Here is a 22,098-nt window from a genome sequence, read left to right as displayed (position 1 = left end):
CATACAGTTGTTCTCCAAGAGGATCTTAATTCAGTCTAGCAGAAGAGATAATAAATGTATGTATAAGACAGTAATTACAGTGTTACCTGGTTCTTCAGAAGTTTAAGGGATGAAATACTTCTGGCTGCTATAATCAAGGGAAATTTTAAAGAGAAGGTGGATTTTAAACTGGACCTTGAAAAACATGCAAAATTTTGATGCAAGTAGATAGAGAAGATGAACATTCTGGCCAAGATATGGACATGTAGGTGGAAAAGTGTGTAAAACTACAATGGTTGAAGCAGAAATTTAGTGTAGGTAAGAAATGAGATATAATTCTGGAAAGGCAGAGTTGAGTTTTCCTGCGTTAAGCCTTGATTGCCAGATTAAAGAATCTTTGTTAGCGTGGCAGGAGCCACTGGTAACTTTGCTTCAGGAGAATGCCCTGATCCTGGCAAAAATTTTTAGGAAACAATTTGTCAGAAATGTAGGATAGACTAATGGCTATGGTTTGGCCAGGTTTCAGTCCACATATCTCATGTTTTGTGAAATGTGTTAGGAAAAGCTTGTTTTGCTACTTAACAATTCTGTGACTTTGGGCACATTTCTAGCATCCTTGAACTTTGGTTTCTTTATGTATAAGATAGAGATAAACCTCATAAAGCTATTTCGAAGAGTAAGTTTTAGTGATTGGCACATATGTTCAATTAATAGTAGTTGTTTTGGTGGTAGGATAAATACTATAGGAGTTTTTAAATGTCTTTAAGGATACTGATTATTCTAAAAGTTAAAGAAAGCTAAAAAGTAATTTGTATCCTATGACATCTGTTTAATAATGGTAATGTAAAATAGAAGGCAGTAATAACTACATTTATTGAATGCTATCTTTAGGTCAGGTACCATACATTTGCTTTATGTGGATTTTTAAATTTATTTTCATAACAATCATGTGAGATGGGTACTCACTGAAGCCAAAGAGGTTAAGTAAGTTTAAGTCATTCAGCTACTAAGTGAGAGAACCAGAATTTAAAAATCTGTCTGGTTCTTAAGTTCATTTTCTTCCCCCCCCCACCTCTTTCTTTCTCCTTTCTCCTTTCCCTTTCCTTTCCTTTCTTTTCCTTTCCCTCCCCTCCCCTCCCCTCCCCTCCCTTCCCTTCCCTTTCCCTCTCCTCTCCTCTTCTTCCCTCCCCTCCCCTTCCCTTCAAGATAATGAGGCAGGCTCTGGCATGCACCCCTACTGGGATCCACCTGGCAACCCCATCTTGGGCTGGTGCTTTAGTACCGAGCTATTTTTAATGCCGGAGGCTGATATGCTCCAATGGAGCTATCCTCAGCGGGGGCCATGCTCGAACCATCAAGCCATTGTCTGTGAAAGGGGAGGAGGAAAAGAAGGTGAGGAAAGCAGATGTTCACTTCTCCTGTGTGCCCTGAATGGGAATCAAACCTGGGATGTCCATATGCCAGGCCAATTCTCTATACACTGGGCCACCAGCCAAAGCCTAAGTTCATTTTCTTAACATACATTATGTGACTCCATTCTAGGGCAAATGAGATTAGGGGTGAAAGAAACTTAGTTTTTGGAAGAGGTAGTTTGCTGTTTTTTAATAGTGTCTCTGCTTTTTACTTCCTTTTCTCTGTACCCTTCATGAACAATTCAGTAAAAAAGCAACTGCATCAGCTATTCACCTTATCCACTTTTTGACCTACAGAGGGGATTTTGTTTCCTGACCAAAGTGAGGAAAATATTCACAAGTATCGTAGTCCATTATGAGGTTTGGAGCTTGAGCATGATATGGAGGGTCTGTGTAGAAGAGGAGCTCAGGATGGAGTATGAGTTGGAGTGGCATATGGAGGACATCTAGTGTGGAGGATGGTGACACTTGCTCAGAGTAGTTTGACACAGCCCAAGAGGGGTGGAGGGCACTCTGTGCAGTGAAAGGTTTATGTTAACAATAGGATGTTGGCTGTATACAGGTCAATCAAATAATTAAGTATAGTAAAGATTACGGGAGCTTAGTTTCTCATTGTCGAAGATAGGAGTTACAAAACAGGAAAGTAGAATGAACCATGTGCCATTGGATCATAATTAGAGATAGCAGTGTGAACTACAAGTTTTCATGTACATAGGATATAGCAAACCTGGCACCCAGTTCTTGGTGTCTAACTACCATACCCAGTGAACCAGGCCTGTTTGGAGAAATGGCTAATTCCAGAGCTGGATCAGGGAAAGTACAGGTGAGCCTGGAATGTCTTATTGTGCAAAAAGTTGTATAAAGAATTGTGTTATCTTAAAAATTACTCAGACCACGCTTGAATGGACTCCATTGGCCCAATCTGTAATAATTTAATAATAAAAATAAATAATGATGGCAAAATATTATAAATAAAATCAATTCATTAGTCTATATTGGAAAAAATTAATAAATAGAAAGTTCGATGTGGGATATATTTACTGTCTCAAAATATCTCTCCATGGAATTCTTACTCATTACAAAGATAAAAAAAAAGAACTTTATATTGGACATATTTGACAGTGATCAAAGTAGACATATCAGTGTGCCAGCTGATTAGATGCATGGAGAACAGGGCATTACTTCTTTAATGTTTCTGTCAAAGATGCACACCCCGAATTTAATAGTGAGAAAATGTCAGATTAACTCCAGTTGGGGCATTCTAACAAAATAACCGACCTACAATCTTTAAAAGTATTGAGGTCATGAAAATTAAGAACTTTATCAGAATTAGACAGGACAACTAAATATAATTTATGAGTCATTCTATAAAGGACATTATGGTATTAGGATACTGAAAAAACTTGAATCGGGTCTAAGGATTAGATAAAGTAATGCATCAGTGTTAAATTTTTTATTTTGATGTTTTTTTGGTTATGTAGAAGAATTCTTTTGTTTGTAGGACATATTGAAGATTTTAATAGTAACTGGACATCATGTTGGTGACTTACTCTCACATCAGGAAAAAGAAATACTTTGTACTCTATTATAGTTAGAAATTTTCTGTAATTTAAAGGCTGTTTAAAAACAAAACAAAACAAAAAATAGTTAACAACAAAAACTGTCTTTACTAAGGGACTGACTTCTTGTTTTGTTGGTGGTTTTCAGGTGGTCTGTAGTTACAGGGAGAAACATCTTTTAGTGCTGCACAAGTACCATTAAGAGGAACCTCTGTAATCAGTCTTGTTTTGTGTATTATTTTATGGAAATGCAGATACTCAGAAAGTACATAAAAATATCTGCCCTTTGGCTTTGTAAGTTTATGTATCTGCATATGCATGTTTTATTCTTACAGAGATGTCTTAATAGCTTTTTTTTTTTTTAAGTCTGTGCTCATCTCTTTATTTTAACATTTAAAAGAATCTCATACTTATTCTGACAGTTTTACCAGTTGTGGCCACCCAATTAGTCATACACACTCAGATACTTGGAAAGTTATTGCACAGCTCTTGTAGTGATTGGTAGTATTTTGCACCTTTTATGTTCCATTTGAATTACTTTAAAAAATTGTCATTTGCTTTTATTTCTTGGTTCACATTTTATAGATAAAGGATGTGGTTTAATATTGTTGGAATCTGTGGGAGTCCGAAAAGACCAGAGTAACAGGCTTTATTGAAAGGAGGAAAGGAACCCTGCCGGGCACTTCTCTGGGAGACCGGCACCGGTTACAGACTAGGGGTGAATTTTACAGGGTTTGGGAGAGCCTGAGGGGGTACTGAGTCAAAGTTCTGGTATGTTCCCTTTTATGGTTTTACGATTTCAGCTTTCTGGAATTCTTCTGCCTCAGGGGCGAATGTCCAGTAAATAAGGGTGAGGTCAGGCAGCCAGGTGGAATAACAAAAGGGCAGTTGGAATTTCATATATCTATCAAATATCTTATAATGGCAAGGACATTTATTATCTCTTTAAATACTTATTCACAATAATTTTAACATCGTTATGAGTAATAATTTGATCATTCTGGGTACTATTTCTATAAGTTGTACATTTTTCTCTGCTGTGAAATGGGGATAATGACTCCTTTTCGTTTTAGTGTTGTGAGGATTACATGTAAAAATGATTTTAAAGTGCTTAAAACAGTACCTGGCTTGTAAGTGCTTTAATAAATATTAGCTGATTTGTGATTGTAATTATTGTTATGCTCTGTATTTGCATTATTTCATTTAATTCTCACAGTTAGGTCTTGTATTACTTATTTTACAGGTGGGAAAGCTAAAGTTCTGAGAGGATCCTTTTTGTTTTTAATGTGACAGAGACAGAGAAAGAGACAGATAGGGACTGACAGACAGGAAGGGAGAGAGATGAGAAGAATCAGTTCTTCATTGTGGTTCCTTAGTTGTTCACTGATTGCTTTCTCATACGTGCCTTGATGGAGGAGGGAGGGCAGCTCCAGCAGAGCAAGTGACCCCTTGCGCAAGCCAGTGACCTTGGGCTCAAGCCAGCAGCCTTGGGCTTCAAGTAAGTGACCTTTGGGCTCAAGCCACCGACCCCGCACTTAAGCTGGTGAGCCTGCACTCAAGCTGGCGACCTCGAGGTTTTGAACCTGGGTCCTCTGTGTTCCAGCCCAATGCTTATTCACTGTGCCACTGCCTGGTCAGGCTCTGAGAGGATTCTTAATTCCTCTAAATTCTTAATACACTTCACTGTTTAGAACTTAATATTATATATGTATTGTGCTATTCTAATGCTAGTCTCATCTCTTTTACTGTATTAAATAATTTTTTAGCAAAGAAATTGAGATTTTTACACCTCTTATGTTACCTGAAGTGTTGACACAATCTCAGTACTCAGTGATACTTCCTGAATAATCATAAAAAGTTGCAAATCACATGCATTTGCATACCTGGCAAATGAACAAAGATAGTGACAACTGTTAAGAGATCTTAGTATTTAAACTTTAGGGTGGAGGAAGGAAAAGAGAAAGGAAAGAGGGGTTACAGATTCTTTTGGTTGTTGCATATATTCAAAGGATAAAAATAAGAGTAAAGTTATGTGTAAAATATTTTAATGAAAAACTAAGTGGAATATGTGACTTTTTTTTGGATGTGAAAATTCATTTTTATAAGCTTGGTTGGGTTTAAAAGAAATTGAGAGTAAATGTGTTTAATTACATATATAACATTAAGTTCTTAGATAGATATAACCTAATTTATTGTCTTTCTGTTGAAAACATAGGGAATTTTTAAAAATACATCTCTGGATAGTCAAAATATTTCAGCTAAGCTCTGCCTTTTTTGAATAGTTGTTGAAATGTCAGGACATTATCTAGAACTACTTATAAATAAAGGTCTAAGGATGATTATTTGTAGATAGAGCATTTAGCATGCTAGTTAAGTACATTTAATGGGTGCCTGAAATACTGCTAACATATTTTACTGTTATTTTTTGGGGTAGCCATTTAAAGATCGCTGTGAATGGTTCTATGAACATTTGCATTCAGGACAACCAGATTCAGACATGGTGCACAGGCCAGTGAATGAAAACGATATCCTGCTGGTTCACAGAGGTATGTTTAACAAAAAAATGGATGTGTGTATGAGGCACAAAATACAAGTTATTGTAAATTTTGATATATAAAATTAACCAATGCTACATATTTAGATTCTATTTTTAGGAGTAGCTGTGAAGTAGTGTCAAAAGCAAACTGTGCAAAGCTAAAGCAAGGAATTGCTGTACGGTTCCATGGAGAAGAAGGCATGGTGGGTATGAAAACAAGTGCTGTGAAGATCGGTGTGTATAAAAGATTGAAATGCTCGTCAATAAAATGTAATATTTAATTTATAATGGAAGAAATTTAATATGATTTTAATTTTATTATTTATAAAAAATTTCCCCAGCTTATATATTTTTGTTGATACTTAATTTTATTTTTTTGAACTCAGGGTCAAGGTGTTGTACGTGAGTGGTTTGATATTCTGTCTAATGAGATAGTCAATCCTGATTATGCATTGTTTACCCAGTCAGCTGATGGTAAGTTATGCAGTCTAGATATCTTTTTCTGTGCCTTGTCACATTTTCAAACTACATCAGTATATTTTCTTTGATTCCCATAGTAACCCTATGAAATAGGTGGAATATTCCCATTCATAGAAGAGAAAATGAAAAATTCAGAGTTCTTAACTATGGTATCAGTTAATAGTTGGAAACTGACTCTGTATAGCAGTCTTTCCTCTAAACCAGGTGTCTGCAAACTACAGCCTCGCAGGCCGCATGTGGCTCCCTGAGGCCGTTTATCTGGCCCCCGCCGTACTTCCCACCTCTTTCATTGGTGGTGAGAGGAGCACTGGATGTGGTGGCCCTGCAGCGGTCTGAGGGATAGTGAACTGGCCCCCTGTGTAAAAAGTTTGGGGACCCCTGCAAACAGTTGATTCTTAAATGTTTGTCTCAAGTACCAGTGCTGGCCCCAGGAAACTTTCCAGTAGTCCTTTGTAAACTAAAACTAAATTTATTAATTTCATTTCATTTCATTTTACTTATTTTTTAGCAAGAGAGACAGAGAGAGGGACAGATAGGGACAGGCAGGCAGGAAGGGAGAGAGATGAGAAGCATCAGTTCTTTGTTGCAGCTCCTTAGTTGTTCATTGATTGCTTTCTCATATGTGCTTGACCAGGAGTAGAGGGGTGCTCCAGCAGAGTAAGTGCCCCTTGCTCAAGCCAGTGACTTTTGGGCTCAAGCCAGTGACCCCCATGCTCAAGCTGGTGACTCCAGGATTTCAAACCTGAGTTTTCTGCATTCCAGGCTCTGGCCACTGCACTACCGCCTGGTCAGGTTGAATTTATTAATTTTAAAGATTGTCCTTTAGTCTACTTTTTTTGAGTTAAAATTTTCTTTAATAAAGTTGCAGTAGTAGATGGACTTGAAAATAATACAAGTCCTTATTTAGAAAAATTAAAATTTGCTAACCCTGTTTGAGTTTCCGAGTCTCAAAATTTATTGGTCATTAAAAATAAAATCTAGAAATCATGGTGTCAGATCTTAACTTATAAACTATTTATGTATACTAATTTAGTTTTTAGTGTTTTTAAAATATCAAGACCTGGTAACTAAAAGGCTCTTATTTAGCCGTATAATTCAGATAAAGAACTCTGTTGAAATGATGCTTGTGACCTACAGAATTGCAATTTGATATTGTAAGTTAAATTGAAATGCTTAATACTGTCTTATTTGTGTGAGGTATAATTGAGAGTTTTGTAACGTAATGGAGACATATCCAAGTGAAGGTAGGGTTTCAGCTTTTAAATGCTGTGTACAGTTTCTTTTAGTTCCTGAAAATCTTTTCTTCCCAGTGTTGGAATTCTTTTTTTATAAGGATAGAGGGCTTCATTAATTGTATTGTAGTTGCTGCTTGCACCCAACCAAATGAGCAGCAAATCACCTTTGAACAAGGAGGATGGCTAAGAGAGGCAAGCGGGGGTGCGCTACAGTGAATCCAGACAGCTGTAGATATTTCTCTATGTTGCGGGCTCCTCCGATGCACCTGGTTTATTTGAAATTATTTAAGAATATGGAGCTGCCTGCTTTAACTCTGTTACTTTTGATTGTTTGCTCTGAGATGAGTTTGTTGAATTTGACAAGATTGATGAGGCACTAAGTTTAGTTATTTAGGCCTAATCTTTGATGTAAGATTTAGCATTAAAACATATTTTATTATATATTTCTTTTCTTTATGGTTCCTTATTCTAAGTCTATTTAGTTTTATACCTGAGAAACAGATTTGGTGTGGAAATGTAAGTTGAGACACTTCCTCACAGTACAGATTTATAACAGAGCATATATTGAGGCACATAGACTATAGAGATTGTCATTTGTCCTTTTTGTAAGCCTTATGAGTGTGCTCTTTGGGGCCATAGTATTAACAGATTAAAATCTAGATGAAATTACTTTTATATGAAAAATTCTTAAATGTGGAAAACATTTGAATAAACCTAATGTCTATAATAATTATTTAGAACTTGCTTTCTAATTAAATTAAGATGCATACATTAGAGAAGTAATACAGCACAGTGGGTCAGAGTTTGGCCTTTGGTGTCTCACTGGCTGTGAATCCTGGCTCTGCCCCACTTTCGACTCTGATCTTGGCCAGGACATGTAACCTTTCTGGAATTCAATTTGCTGATTTGAGATAGTGATAACATATGTTTTGTGATGTAGTGAGAAATCAACTAGCTGTTGTGTGAAAATCCTTGGTCTAGTATGTGACACGTAGAAAGCAGAAATAACTAGTAAATGCTATTATTATTCTGTGAAAATGGTATTTTCTTATGTGTCTTTCTGAAGTGATGAAAATAGCTGGGAGTATCACAGTTACTTTTATTTTGAACTTAAAACTTAAAATTTACATTGTTTTAACTAGTTTTCAAGTTCAAAACTATTTGTTTTCTGAATATTTTCCCTCATTTATTTCTTTGATTTCTCCTTATCTATTCTTTTTAGTAACCCATAGTTCCAGAAAGTACTCAGAGAGGAATTATGCACAGACCTAGGGGAGGAAAGTTGAATCATAAAAAATTTTGCTGGCATTCACTATTTTAATAGGTAAAAAATATTTGTGATCATTCTCAGAATATTATAAGTTTTGAAATTATCTTTGAAGTCTCTATTTCACAGAACTTTGCTTTGACTTTTAATACCCAGTCTTACATTATGACTGGAAATGATTCTCTAAAGTTATTTAACGGGGATTGACTCTGTGGCTCTTTTGATTCATTCAGCCTAAGTTTCCAACTTTGTAACTTTTATCTAAGTGTATTTGCCATAGCAGTGCAGCCCAGTGCCACTACTAATAAATCAAGGACCAATGAAGCACAAAGGAATTATTGTCAAAATATATATATATATTAAAGAACTTTCCAGTACTTCTATACTTTTCCTTTCATTTTTCTTTTTAATGTAATTTTATTAGATTTATCAGTCTTTCTTTTAGCCTGAGTGCCTAGAGCATGAGATCAATAAACATTTGTTGAATGATGAGAGTATTTGTAATCCAAGTTAGTGATTATCACAGAAAAACAGGGAAGGTGAGTTATTTAAAGTTGAGATCTTGGTATTAGCTTTTTTCATTGCACTATATTTTTCTTAGATTTTTAAAATTGTGATAAAATGAGATTTGCCATTTTGACCATTTAAAAATATTATAATTCAGTGGTACTGAGTATATTCACAATATTGTATAATCACCACTATCTATATATTTTCAGACCTTTTTCATATAAGTGGAATCATATACTCCATTGCTGTATATTCTAACAGTAATTGGTAACTATTGCCATTGCTCTGTTTACGTTTATACCTCAGTGGCCCTTATTTGCCATGAGGACGAATTGTTTGACTTGTGGACTTGGATGATTTTCTGATAATTGTTAAAAGGCATCAAGTTTATTGATTAGATCTATCACTTAAGAAGAGTTGTACATTTTAACTTTTTAGTTATTTTCTTCTGGTGCTCTATTCCTTACGGAGCAAAAAGTGGTAAATAACTATTGCACTGGACCTGAGTGAGACAATGTCTGCCCTGATTCACAGCCTAGTAGTTATTTTCCCTAGGAAAACACCCACGTGTGTGTGTGTGTGTGTGTGTGTGTGTGAAAAAGAGAGAGAGAGAGAGATCTTTTTGTTGTTGTTGTTGTTTTGTTTGTTTGTTTTTGAAGCTGGAAACAGGGAGAGACAGTCAGACAGACTCCCGCATGCGCCCGACCGGGATCCACCCGGCACGCCCACCAGGGGCGACACTCTGCCCACCAGGGGGCGATGCTCTGCCTCTCCGGGGGGTCGCTTTGCTGCCACCAGAGCCACTCTAGCACCTGGGGCAGAGGCCAAGGAGCCATCCCCAGCGCCCGGGCCATCTTTGCTCCAATGGAGCCTTGGCTGTGGGAGGGGAAGAGAGAGACAGAGAGGAAGGAGGGGGTGGGGGTGGAGAAGCAAATGGGTGCTTCTCCTATGTGCCTTGGCCGGGAATCGAACCCGGGTCCCCCGTACACCAGGCCGACGCTCTACCGCTGAGCCAACCGGCCAGGGCGAGAGAGAGATCTTTTAATATATGATTTTCAGAATCTCTGCCACATCTTCCAACCAAAGTGGTTAAAAGTATTCTAAAGTTTTCTCTCTTCACAGAGACTTGCTATAATATGTATGTGTGAATTGATTATTTTTTTGTACTTCCAGTTCCATTGCCCATTATATACATATTTTACAAGGAGCATTCCTATGAAGTTTATATATAACTTCAGCCTTGCTGAAGCTTTATATGAACTAATTTATCTGCATTAAAATGATCTCTCTTCTGTATATAGATTCTTTAAATAAATTATTTTATATTTATTTTAATAGGAACAACTTTTCAGCCTAATAGCAACTCCTATGTAAATCCTGATCACTTGAACTATTTCCGATTTGCTGGACAGATTTTGGGATTAGCTTTGAACCATAGGCAGCTGGTCAACATTTACTTCACAAGATCATTCTACAAGCACATTCTTGGTATGGCTCTAATGTTATTTCCATAGACATTAATGTAAAATTATTTTCCTAGTCTTTATGGAAATCTAATTCGATAAGTGATGGCATTTTGAATGAGATCATTTTAATTTTGGTTAGAGACTCTGTGTATGTAAGGCATTTAAATGGGAGCCTAATGGAAAGAAAAAAACAATTTTTTTGTTACAATTTCTTCTTATTTTAGTGTGCATATATATTTATGTTATTGAATTTTGATATAACTATACTAAAGAAAATGGCCATTTTTTGAAGTTTATACTAATTTTCTAAATAGCCATTTCAAAGAAAGAAAGATTACATTGTAAAAATTTAAAAGAAAAGATAGTTTATATTAACAGATCTTCAAATTCAAGAATTATCCATTTAAATCATGCTATCAGTTTGAATATATTTTGCAATTTTACATAGTATCTGTAGAGGGCAGTATTTTACCATTAAACAGATAAAGAAAGGCAGAAACATGTAGAATACAACTGTTGTATGTTTATATTTTTAGGTATTCCTGTAAATTACCAAGATGTGGCATCTATTGATCCAGAATATGCCAAAAATTTGCAGTGGATTTTAGATAATGATATTAGTGATTTGGGCCTAGAACTAACTTTTTCTGTTGAGACTGATGTATTTGGAGCAATGGAAGAGGTGCCATTGAAACCTGGGGGTGGAAGTATTCTGGTGACACAAAATAACAAAGTAAGTATTTTAATTTTTACCTTAGACATTGTTTGTAATTCGACCCTGATACTCTAGTCTCCTGGCTAATTATTGTAAAGTCTCTTGGCATTAGCTAAGAAAAATTTTACTGTTACAATTTAATGACATTTTTTTAAAGAAAATATTTAAGTTAACTAAACCATCAAATATCAGACTTATGGTTAAATTAGATTAAAGCCTTTTTCCTTTTCTATACTTGGGTTATAATTCCAAGATAGCTTCAGAATCGCCTACCTATAAAATAAAATGTTCATTGAACAATTGTATAGACTAGTTATTTAGTAAAATGCCTATTTTTTAAGGAAAAAAGCAAAGCCTGACGAGGTTGTGGTATGGTAGATAGAGCATTGGTCTGGGATGCGGATGACCCAGGTTTGAAATCCTGAGTTCGCCAGCTTGAGCAAGGGCTCATCTGGCTTGAGTGTGGGCTCACCAGCTTGAGCACAGGGTCTTTGGCTTGAGCGTTCATAGACATGACCCATGGTTGCTGGCTTGAGCCCAGGGGTCGTTGGCTTGAAGCCAAAGGTTACTGGCTTGAGCAAGGGGTCACTCACTCTGCTGTAGCCCCCGGGTCAAGGCACTTATGAGAAAGCAATCAATGAATGACTAAGGTGCCACAGTGAAGATTTGATGTTTCTCATCTCTCTCTGTGTTACGATTTCTTTATGGTTTGGACTCGCAAGTAATAAGACACATCAGATGAAAGTAGTATAGCAGAGGGCTGAAACTCTAGGCGGATTCAGCCCCGAGAAGCTGCGCCACTGCATATTTATTGAGTTCCAAAAGCCACAGCTCAGCAGATTAAACTAGAAAGCTACAAAAGCCTTTTTCCCAACCATACCATCCCCAATCCTGCACGTTTACAGTTTCCTTCATGATCAAGGACACGAGAAGAGTCAGAGTCTCAGAGTTTATCAATCATAAAGGACATCTGGTTCTTGAAGGCATTCCTCCAAGAATCCTGCGTACCTGCATTCAAGTAACCCCAGGCCAGTCTCCTGTTATGGTCAACACACTCCCAAGATCTCTAGTCTCCAAGTAACCCCTGCTCTGAAGTTAACTACTGTTTATATTTGTGCGGGGTCTTTTCCTTCATATCCCCCTTTTTCGTTTAGCTTGCACTTTATGTAGCATAAGAGATAACGTGGCAGATTGCCACTCTATTTTGCTTTGACGCCGATTTCCTCTTCTTTTGACTATATATAATAAAAGGAATATAAAGTGAATGATTAGTATAATACCTCCTACAGTTCCTCCAAACATCTTAAACTGTTTTAGCGGATTCAAATTACTGATTCTATCAGAAATAGCAGTTAATAAATTTTCTCCATCAATCAATTTCAACTGATCCTTAAAAATAGTGTCAATATGCTTTTAGAAATCAAAAATTTCCATAGTTAAATTTCCATGATTAAACAAGTGTTTTTTAACATTTTCCCAAGGGAAGTGAGTATGATTCCAAGGAATAGGGGTAATACAAAAAGTAGTTACATTCCAATCACATTTTAGTTTAATTTATCTTTGCAGACTAACAATTTGATCTCCTAACATAATCACAGTCTGTTCTAAATCATTAACTTTAGCATTAATGTCACTATCTATACGTTGTTGAGAAATCCACAGTTCAGAATTTTCATGCCATTTTTGTACAAAGTCCACAGTCTGTATACTTTGATGTAATGTAACTTCAGATACAACAGCCACGGTGGTTACAGCTATTAATCCCATAATGATGGTGATGATCAGTCCAACTAGTCTCTTGGTTTGCTTCAAAGACTTAAGATGTTGTAACAGCATCATAAAAGGGGAATCTTGCCACATCCGATGCATTTGTACTGGAATATAGACTCCTGTTCTGGCTCTTAAAATAGACTTTGACTATTTTTATTAAAAGGAATGGAAGAGTGAATACATGTATAAAAAGCACAGTTATTGCAAGTTATAGAATAATTTTCAGCTGTCCATTTGGTTTCACCGATAATAAACATATAAGGCAATCTAACACAACCAGATATAAAATGTGTCTCATTCTTTTTAAAGGTTAACATAGTATGATTAGAAGGATGATTTCTCCAGATTTCTCCTTTCCATGCTGACATATGTTTAAGTGCCGTGGCTGTTTTCCACAAATGATGTTGTATAGGACCATATTTTATGTGAGGAGCTTGAGGTGACATCCCTCCTCCATGCCATACGATAGTATGATTACCTTGACAATCAGCTGTAATTGAACCATTGTTCTTATGCCACCTTAAATCAGCACCCTGCCCTTTAACTCGGATGGATCATGAGGGCTCCAATCTATGACATTTCTATAGGAAAATTAAGTAAAACCCGAGCAGTTTCACCTCTGCAATTTTCCCAATGTACCCATTCACTCAGCTGATTAACAATTGCAGTTTGACAGGGTGGTAAATCAGGCAGAGGTTCAGGATCATGTACATATGTATTACCTTTAAATCCATATTTTTGTAATAAAAACAATCATTTTTTCCTTCTCTTTTACTGTTATTTTTTACAATAGAGAGCCAAGCTTGAGCTTCTAGTTTTAAAATATGCGGCTCACACTCTCTCCACTCTTATTTAATGTGGTACTAGAGGTTCTAGCCAGAGCAATCAGACAAGACAAAGAAATAAAAGGCATCCACATCGGAAAAGAAGAAGTAAAGGTATTACTTTTTGCAGATGATATCCTATACATCGAAAACCCCAAAGAATCCACAAAAAGACTACTAGAAACAATAAGCCAATACAGTAAGGTCGCAGGATACAAAATTAACATACAGAAGTCAATAGCCTTTCTATATGCCAACAATGAAACAATTGAGAACGAACTCAAAAGAATAATCCCCTTCACGATTGCAACAAAAAAAATAAAATACTTAGGAATAAACATAACAAAGAATGTAAAGGACTTATATAATGAAAACTATAAACCATTGTTAAGGGAAATTGAAAAAGATATAATGAGATGGAAGAATATACCTTGTTCTTGGCTAGGAAGAATAAATATAATCAAGATGGCTATATTACCCAAAGCAATATACAAATTTAATGCAATTCCCATCAAACTTCCAATGACATTTTTTAAAGAAATAGAGCAAAAAATTATCAGATTTATATGGAACTATAAAAAACCCCGAATAGCCAAAGCAATCCTAAAGAAAAAGAATGAAGCTGGGGGCATTACAATACCTGACTTCAAACTATATTATAGGGCCACGACAATCAAAACAGCATGGTATTGGCAGAAAAATAGACACTCAGACCAATGGAACAGAATAGAAAGTCCAGAAATAAAACCACATAAATATAGTCAAATAATTTTTGATAAAGGGGCCAAGAACACACAATGGAGAAAAGAAAGCCTCTTCAATAAATGGTGCTGGGAAAACTGGAAAGCCACATGCAAAAGAATGAAACTGGACTACAGTTTGTCCCCCTGTACTAAAATTAACTCAAAATGGATCAAAGATCTAAACATAAGACCTGAAACAATTAAGTACATAGAAGAAGACATAGGTACTCAACTCATGGACCTGGGTTTTAAAGAGCATTTTATGAATTTGACTCCACAGGCAAGAGAAGTGAAGGCAAAAATTAATGAATGGGACTACATCAGACTAAGAAGTTTTTGCTCAGCAAGAGAAACTGATAACAAAATAAACAGAAAGCCAACTAAATGGGAAATGATATTTTCAAACAACAGCTCAGATAAGGGCCTAATATCCAAAATATACAAAGAACTCATAAAACTCAACAACAAACAAACAATTTAATAAAAAAATGGGAAGAGGATATGAACAGACACTTCTCCCAGGAAGAAATACAAATGGCCAACAGATATATGAAAAGATGCTCATCTTCTTTAGCTACTAGAGAAATTCAAATCAAAACTGCAATGAGATACGACCTCACACCTGTTCGATTAGCTATTATTAGCAAGACAGGTAATAGCAAATGTTGGAGAGGCTGTGGAGAAAAAGGAACCCTCATCCACTGTTGATAATAGTACAACCATTATGGAAGAAAGTATGGTGGTTCCTCAAAAAACTGAAAATAAAACTACCTTATGACCCAGCAATCCCTCTACTGGGTATGTACCCCAAAAACTCGGAAACAGTGATACGTAAAGACACATGCAGCCCCATGTTTATTGCAGCATTGTTCACAGTGGCCAGGACATGGAAACAACCAAAAAGCCCGTCAATAGATGACTGGATAAAGAAGATGTGGCACATATACACTATGGAATACTACTCAGCCATAAGAAATGATGACATCGGAACATTTACAGCAAAATGGTGGGATCTTGATAACATGATACGAAGTGAAATAAGTAAATCAGAAAAAACCAGGAACTGCATTATTCCATACGTAGGTGGGACATAAAAGTGAAACTAAGATATATTGATAAGAGTGTGGTGGTTACGGGGGGGAGGGGGGAATGGGAGAGGGAAAGGGGGAGGGGGAGGGGCACAAAGAAAACAAGATAGAAGGTGACAGAGGATAATCTGTCTTTGGGTGATGGGTATGCAACATAATTGAACGACAAGATAACCTGGACTTGTTATCTTTGAATATATGTATCCTGATTTATTGATGTCACCCCATTAAAAAAATAAAATTATTATAAAAAATATATATATATGCGGCTCATATCCTATACATATAGGTAATCCCTCAACTCTTGTATAATTTTCTAATCTCCTTCCTTCTTCCAAAGGTACTAAAGGACCTCTACCATCAAAAGGTCCTGGAAGCCAACTAGAATCATTAACAAAAATAGGAACGGCACTATCTTCCCAATGAATAGCTCTACTTAATGGAGGGTTAGGGATGTATGCCCAGTAACTAAAATTTTCAGCCCTACTTACTGGAATTGTTACCAAGGAAATTATTGCTAAGAACAGATTAGTAGAGTTTTGTTCTTTTCTATTAGTCTGTAGCATCTTTCTACTCTCCAAGGTCAGCTTTCTAAGTAGACCCCAACTTGGTATTTTAGCCTTCCCAGTACTAAGCAGTGGCACCTTTAAGGTTCTTCTTCTGAAGTTCAGTGTTTCCATCTCGGCAACAGGTGGATACGGAAAGAATCTATTTCTCTTACTTGTGTTGTTAGTTTAATTCTGTGGTCAGGGAACCAAAGGACTTTGCCGGATTCTGAAATGACACAAGCAAACTCTCTTCCCCATTGTTGTACTACACAAGGTACCCATTGATCCAATTCATTTTTATAATGCACAGGTTGATTAATCTTAGAACTATTACATTTTGTCCAATGTCTGTCTGCAGCAGTCAAATGATCTTCTCCTGTATTTAAGAAATTCAAAGTAAATAAAGCTTTGTGTAACATAATTCTAGGGGATAATCTCCTTCCTTCTCCCCGCTTTCATTTAAGTAACTTATTTTTCAGAGTGTGATTACTGCGCTCAATAATTGCCTGTCCTTGTGGGTTATATGGAATTCTAGTAGTATGTTTAATATTCCAAAATGCTAAGAATTGTTGAAGTTTGGCAGATGTATAGGCAGGACCATTGTCAGTTTTAATAACTTTAGGAATGCCTATAACATTAAAAACTTCTATAAGATGTTGAATGACACAATCAACCTTTTCTCCAGGCAAAGGTGTGTCCTATCGAAAGTAAGAATAAGTATCAATAGAACAGTGTACATAAGATAGTTTTCCAAGGGAAGAAATATGAGTTACATCCATTTGCCACAGGTCATTACTGTGTTGTCCTCTAGGACAGTGGTTCCCAACCCCCGGGCCGCGAACCGGTACCCTTCAATGGGCCATTTGGTACCGGTCTGCAGAGAAAGAATAAATAACTTACATTATTTCTGTTTTATTTTTTAAAAAATGACCAGATTCCCTCTGTTACATCTGTCTAAGACTCTCTTGATGCTTGTCTCAGTCATATGATACATTTATCCATCCCACCCTAAAGGCCGGTCCGTGAAAATATTTTCTGACATTAAACTGGTCCGTGGCCCAAAAAACGTTGGGGACCAGTGCTCTAGGATTCATTCCTCCTAGTAATGGAGGAGCGTTTATAATACTGCACTGAGGACATTTTCTAACAATATTTTGAGCCTCTTGCCTGATTATCTTAAATTTTTGCATTAAACCTTTCTATTCGTATGTGTCTGCATGAAATTTAGCGGCTATCTCTATCGATCCAATAAGTAATTGATCAATTTTATTATTTGCAGTACACATAGGTTCTGGTAAAGCTGCATGAGAACGAATGTGAGTTACATAGATAGGCAAATTTCGTTCCCACAGTAAAAGTTGTAACTCTTGAAACAATTTGTGTAGTTCAGAACCACCATTTGAAATGTAAACAGTTTCTAAAAGTTTAACTATATGTTCTACATATTGTGAATGAGTAACAATGTTAATAGGACAAGGAAAATCATTAAGAAGTAGTAATACAGCAGATAACTGCTTTTTGAACTGATGTATATGGAGTTTTTATTACTTTTGTCACTGCTCCAGTATACTCAGCTATACCTAATTTATTTGCATCAGTATAAAAAGTAGAAGCCTTTTGAATGGGTTGAGCCGATTCTTTAGTCGCCAAAATCTATTGTGTTCTTTTTAGAAATTGAATTCTTTTATCTATAGGATAATATTGTTTACAGTACCAAACTAATCAGCTAATGCAGTTTGCCAATCAATATTTCACTTCCAGTTGTCTGAAATCTGATTACATGTTAAAGGTACCATAATTTTATTTGGATCATTTCCAGTTAGATGTCTTATGCTAAGTCTACTTTTAGTAATTAAAGTACAGATTTTCTCTAGGTATGTACATAATTTCTTTTGAGTCTTATGAGACAGAAATTGCTATTCTAATGTCTTGTTTCCTTGTCATATGATGCCAGAAGGAGAATGTTCTGAGGGAAGAATAATTAATTGAATAGGTTGATGTGTATTAATTCAATCTAAATAAGCAGTATTCATAATTTTTCCAATAAGTAATAGCTGTTTTTTTTTTTTATTTCTGTTTACTGTCTAGGAATGTTTAAATCAGAATCTCCTTGAAGAAGATTAAATAAATTCATTAGTGCATAAGTAGGGATTCCTAGGGAGGGTCTCAACCAATTAATATCACCCAATAATTTTTGAAGGTCATTTAAAGTTTTTAAAGAGTCAGTTTGTAAATTGACCTCTTGAGGAATAATTCATTGATTTTCAATTATATGCCCTAAATACTTGAAAGGACAAGATGTTTGAATTTTGTCTTCAGCTTTAATTAAACCATACTGATTCAAGGTTTCAGAAGCATCTTTAAGGATGACTGAAACTTCAGCATTATTTTCACAAGCTATCAATATGCCATTCATATAATGGATTATCAAAGATTGAGGATATTTATGACGAATTTTTTCTAAAGGCTGATTTACATAATTTTGACACCATGTGGGCTATTCAACATTGCTGTGGAAGGAATATAAAGTTAGTAAGAATAGTTAGTTCTGCATATTGTTACAGACACAACAGCTAACATTACTAGAAACAGAGTCAAGGTTGTTTTTGAAGTCTTAGTCCTAATTAAAACATATTTTGCCTCCTGGGTAGGTTTGTTTAGTTGCCCCCAAGTCGGCAGTTCAGCTTTTTGTGTTATAGTTACCTTCATCTTTATTTCTCTAATAACCTTTGGTTCTAGGCTTAGTCTCTTTATTTCTTTTCCTGATGGCTCAAAGATGTCAGATCTCCCTTCTATTTCCGACTCATGCCGAGGCTCCAATTTTCTCGAAGGTATCTACTGGTCTCCCGTTTCTGTGGAAATAAGAGCAGATTTTCCCCCCTATATTTTGCCTACATTGCTTCTGTAAATTAGCAAACTGTCCCTGTCTACAAAGTTCATCTTGTGTAACATTAACAGGAGGTTAGGGTTAGCATTTCGATTAGCTTGAATACAAGCCTGATTCTTCTACTAAGTCATAAATTGTAACTATTGTAACTATTCTACTTTTGAAAGAACAGTCTGAGCTAACATCTCTAAATTTTTTGAGATAAAACAGAGTTCATGAAGGAGGATAACAGTCTCTGCGTATAAGGACAGTTAGTTCTATACTGGGAGCAAGCTGTTTTTAACTCTTAAGAGTTTTGACAGGAATTTTTTTTCTTTTTTCTTTTTGTATTTTTCTGAAGTTGGAAATGGGGAGGCAGTCAGACAGACTCCTGCATGCGCTCGGCCAGGATCCACCCGGCATGCCCACCAGGGGGAGATGCTCTGCCCATCTGGGGCATTGCTCTGTTGCAACCAGGGCCATTCTAGCGCCTGAGGCAGAGGCCATGGAGCCATCCTCAGCGCCTGGGCCAACTTTGCTCCAATGGAGCCTTGGCTGCAGGATAGGAAGAGAGAGACAGAGAGGAAGGAGAGGGGGAGGGGTGGAGAAGCAGATGGGCGCTTCTCCTGTGTGCTCTGGCCGGGAATCAAACCTGGGACTCCTGCACGCCAGGCTGATGCTCTACCACTGAGCCAACCGGCCAGGGATTTGGTCATATTGAGTATAAAAACCTCCTTGAAGGAATTGTGCATTAGGTCCAAGTGGAGTGAATGTGACAGGAAAAACTTCTAATGCTGGACTTATGATTTTTAAATCCCCTTCTTGTCTAGCCTGCATTATTCCTTTCATAAGAAGTGTAAGAATAGGTCCCTTAGCTTGTTTTTCAGGTACAACAGTAGGTACTGAATCTACAAATGGATTAGCAGAGGGGGCGGAGGCTAATTATCTTGGTCAGCTTTTAAAGGGTTAATACTATATCAAACCTCCTTATCAGAAAGTTTAGACTGTATTTTAAAAAGTCACTCCTTTACATGTTTAGAAGATAAATGTTTTTCTTCATCAGAGGTCAAATGACCTTTATTATCTTCCCATTGTAAAAAAAGTTAGAGCTTTCTTAGGGATTTTGCCCTAAGCTTTGCAGCTTAGTGATCACTGCATAAGTGGGCCAGGAAGAAAACTAGTGTTGCTTAGCAATAACAGATGCATTAGCTTCTATATCTAAAAGTCTTTTGTATTGTTAAGTCTATTTCAGGGCATCAGAGGAACCAAATTCCCACTTTCCTGCCCCTTTTGCAGAATATGCACTGACAAGCAGCCAACTGCCTGAAGCAGCTTGAGACAAATTCTTGAAATGACTTACCAGGGCCCTGCTTAATTTTGCTTAAGTCCTTTGTTTTACACATCTGAGCATATCTTTACATACAATCAAGACAATTTTCAGCACAGAAACACAAGTATAACATATAACTTTGATTAATCCTAATACTTGAATTACTATTTGACTTCTAACTTTGAATACACCTTACAATGCATTAACCAAATTAGCAAGTCTTAAGGATCCATATTCTATTCATTTTAAATTTAAATGAGCGCTCCTTACAAGTTCTAATTTTAAAATAAAAATATAGGGATGAAACTAATTTTTTAATCTAAGATCTGGCATTTCCAATTTTTGCATGCAAGAACTTAATTCAGGTCTTAAATCACATTTTAGACAACATCAAACAGAAACTAGAATCAGACAAACCAGAGAGAAACCCAGGATTTCAGAGCACAATCAGACTAGAAAGATGCCTGCCTAATTTTAGAGCATTTTCTGACAGAGACTAAGGATGAATGAGACTAATCAAAATCTCTCGAGAAGAAAATAAAACTCGGTGGCCACTAAAAGATTTTGTAATCGGATCTATCAGGAGTCCCCCATCTAAATTTCCAGACAAAGTATAAGAAAGCAACAAAATGATAGTTCAGAGGATTTTAACTAAAACATTAAAGAAAGTCAGTAAGCATTCTCCATTTTTCAGATTTTTTTTTTATTACAAAGACTGGAGAATTCCAAGGACTTTGTGATTCCTCTATATGTCCTAATTCTAATTTAGTTTGTACCAATTGATATAAAGCTTCAAGCTTCTCTCCTTTTAGCGGCCACTGCTCAACCCATATTAGTATTTTACTTAACCATTATCAATAGCAGACATTACCTAATGAGTTAGAGGCTGTGAGGATTCAGAATCAGACTGTAACGGTTGCATAGCCAAAGAAATGAAATTACAAAAAGACCAAACAAAAAGAAGAATAGTGTCTCCTTGTTGATGAGCTCGCTGTAAAGCTCCCGCTACTTGTTTCCATGTTTTTAAACTTAAAGCAGCCTTTTCTTGTGACTGAAACCAATAACAGTGCTTCTTGACATTTTTAAAAAGTACCTTAAAATTTTTTTTCTTGAACAATTATACTGACCCTTTTAACAATGCTTGCAGTAGTTTTATGTACTGGGTCTCTACTGATGGGGAATTCCCTATGACTCTGCCTCCCAAAGGTTTCACTTACCTACTGAGCCTGCTTTTACCCCCTTTGGACTGATGATCCCGAGATTGCAAACTGTCTCCTTTTCGAGCCCCACGTTGCACGCCAGATGTTACTATTTCTTTACGATTCAGACTCCCAAGTAATAAGACATATCAGATGAAAGTAGTATAGCAGGCCCTGGCCGGTTGGCTCAGCAGTAGAGCATCAGCCTAGCGTGCGGAGGACCCGGGTTCAATTCCCGGCCAGGGCACACAGGAGAAGCGCCCATTTGCTTCTCCACCCCTCTGCCGCACTTTCCTCTCTGTCTCTCTCTTCCCCTCCCGCAGCCAAGGCTCCATTGGAGCAAAGATGGCCCGGGCGCTGGGGATGGCTCTGTGGCCTCTGCCTCAGGCGCTAGAGTGGCTCTGGTCGCAACATGGCGACGCCCAGGATGGGCAGAGCATCGCCCCCTGGTGGGCAGAGCGTCGCCCCATGGTGGGCGTGCCGGGTGGATCCCGGTCGGGCGCATGCGGGAGTCTGTCTGACTGTCTCTCCCTGTTTCCAGCTTCAGAAAAATGAAAAAAAAAAAAAGAAA

At 36.8% G+C, this 22,098-nt stretch overlaps 1 protein-coding gene across 2 annotated transcripts in view; it reads left to right on the top strand.

Moving 5' to 3' along the window:
- The window catches only part of HACE1 (HECT domain and ankyrin repeat containing E3 ubiquitin protein ligase 1), a 173,052-nt gene that overhangs the window by 102,152 nt on the left and 48,802 nt on the right, over positions 1–22,098 (top strand). For both annotated transcript variants that reach the window (XM_066248051.1, XM_066248050.1), the window contains 5 exons: positions 5,385–5,496; positions 5,592–5,689; positions 5,873–5,960; positions 10,317–10,466; positions 10,981–11,177. In XM_066248051.1, coding sequence (XP_066104148.1) covers positions 5,385–5,496; positions 5,592–5,689; positions 5,873–5,960; positions 10,317–10,466; positions 10,981–11,177 — 645 coding nt within the window. The remainder of the gene's footprint in view (positions 1–5,384; positions 5,497–5,591; positions 5,690–5,872; positions 5,961–10,316; positions 10,467–10,980; positions 11,178–22,098) is intronic.

The sequence above is a fragment of the Saccopteryx bilineata genome, chromosome 12 (genome assembly GCF_036850765.1).
Source record: "Saccopteryx bilineata isolate mSacBil1 chromosome 12, mSacBil1_pri_phased_curated, whole genome shotgun sequence".
In the NCBI taxonomy this organism is placed as follows: domain Eukaryota; kingdom Metazoa; phylum Chordata; class Mammalia; order Chiroptera; family Emballonuridae; genus Saccopteryx; species Saccopteryx bilineata.
The sequence above is the reverse complement of the archived record's forward strand: the minus strand, read 5'-3'. Positions and strand labels throughout refer to the sequence as shown.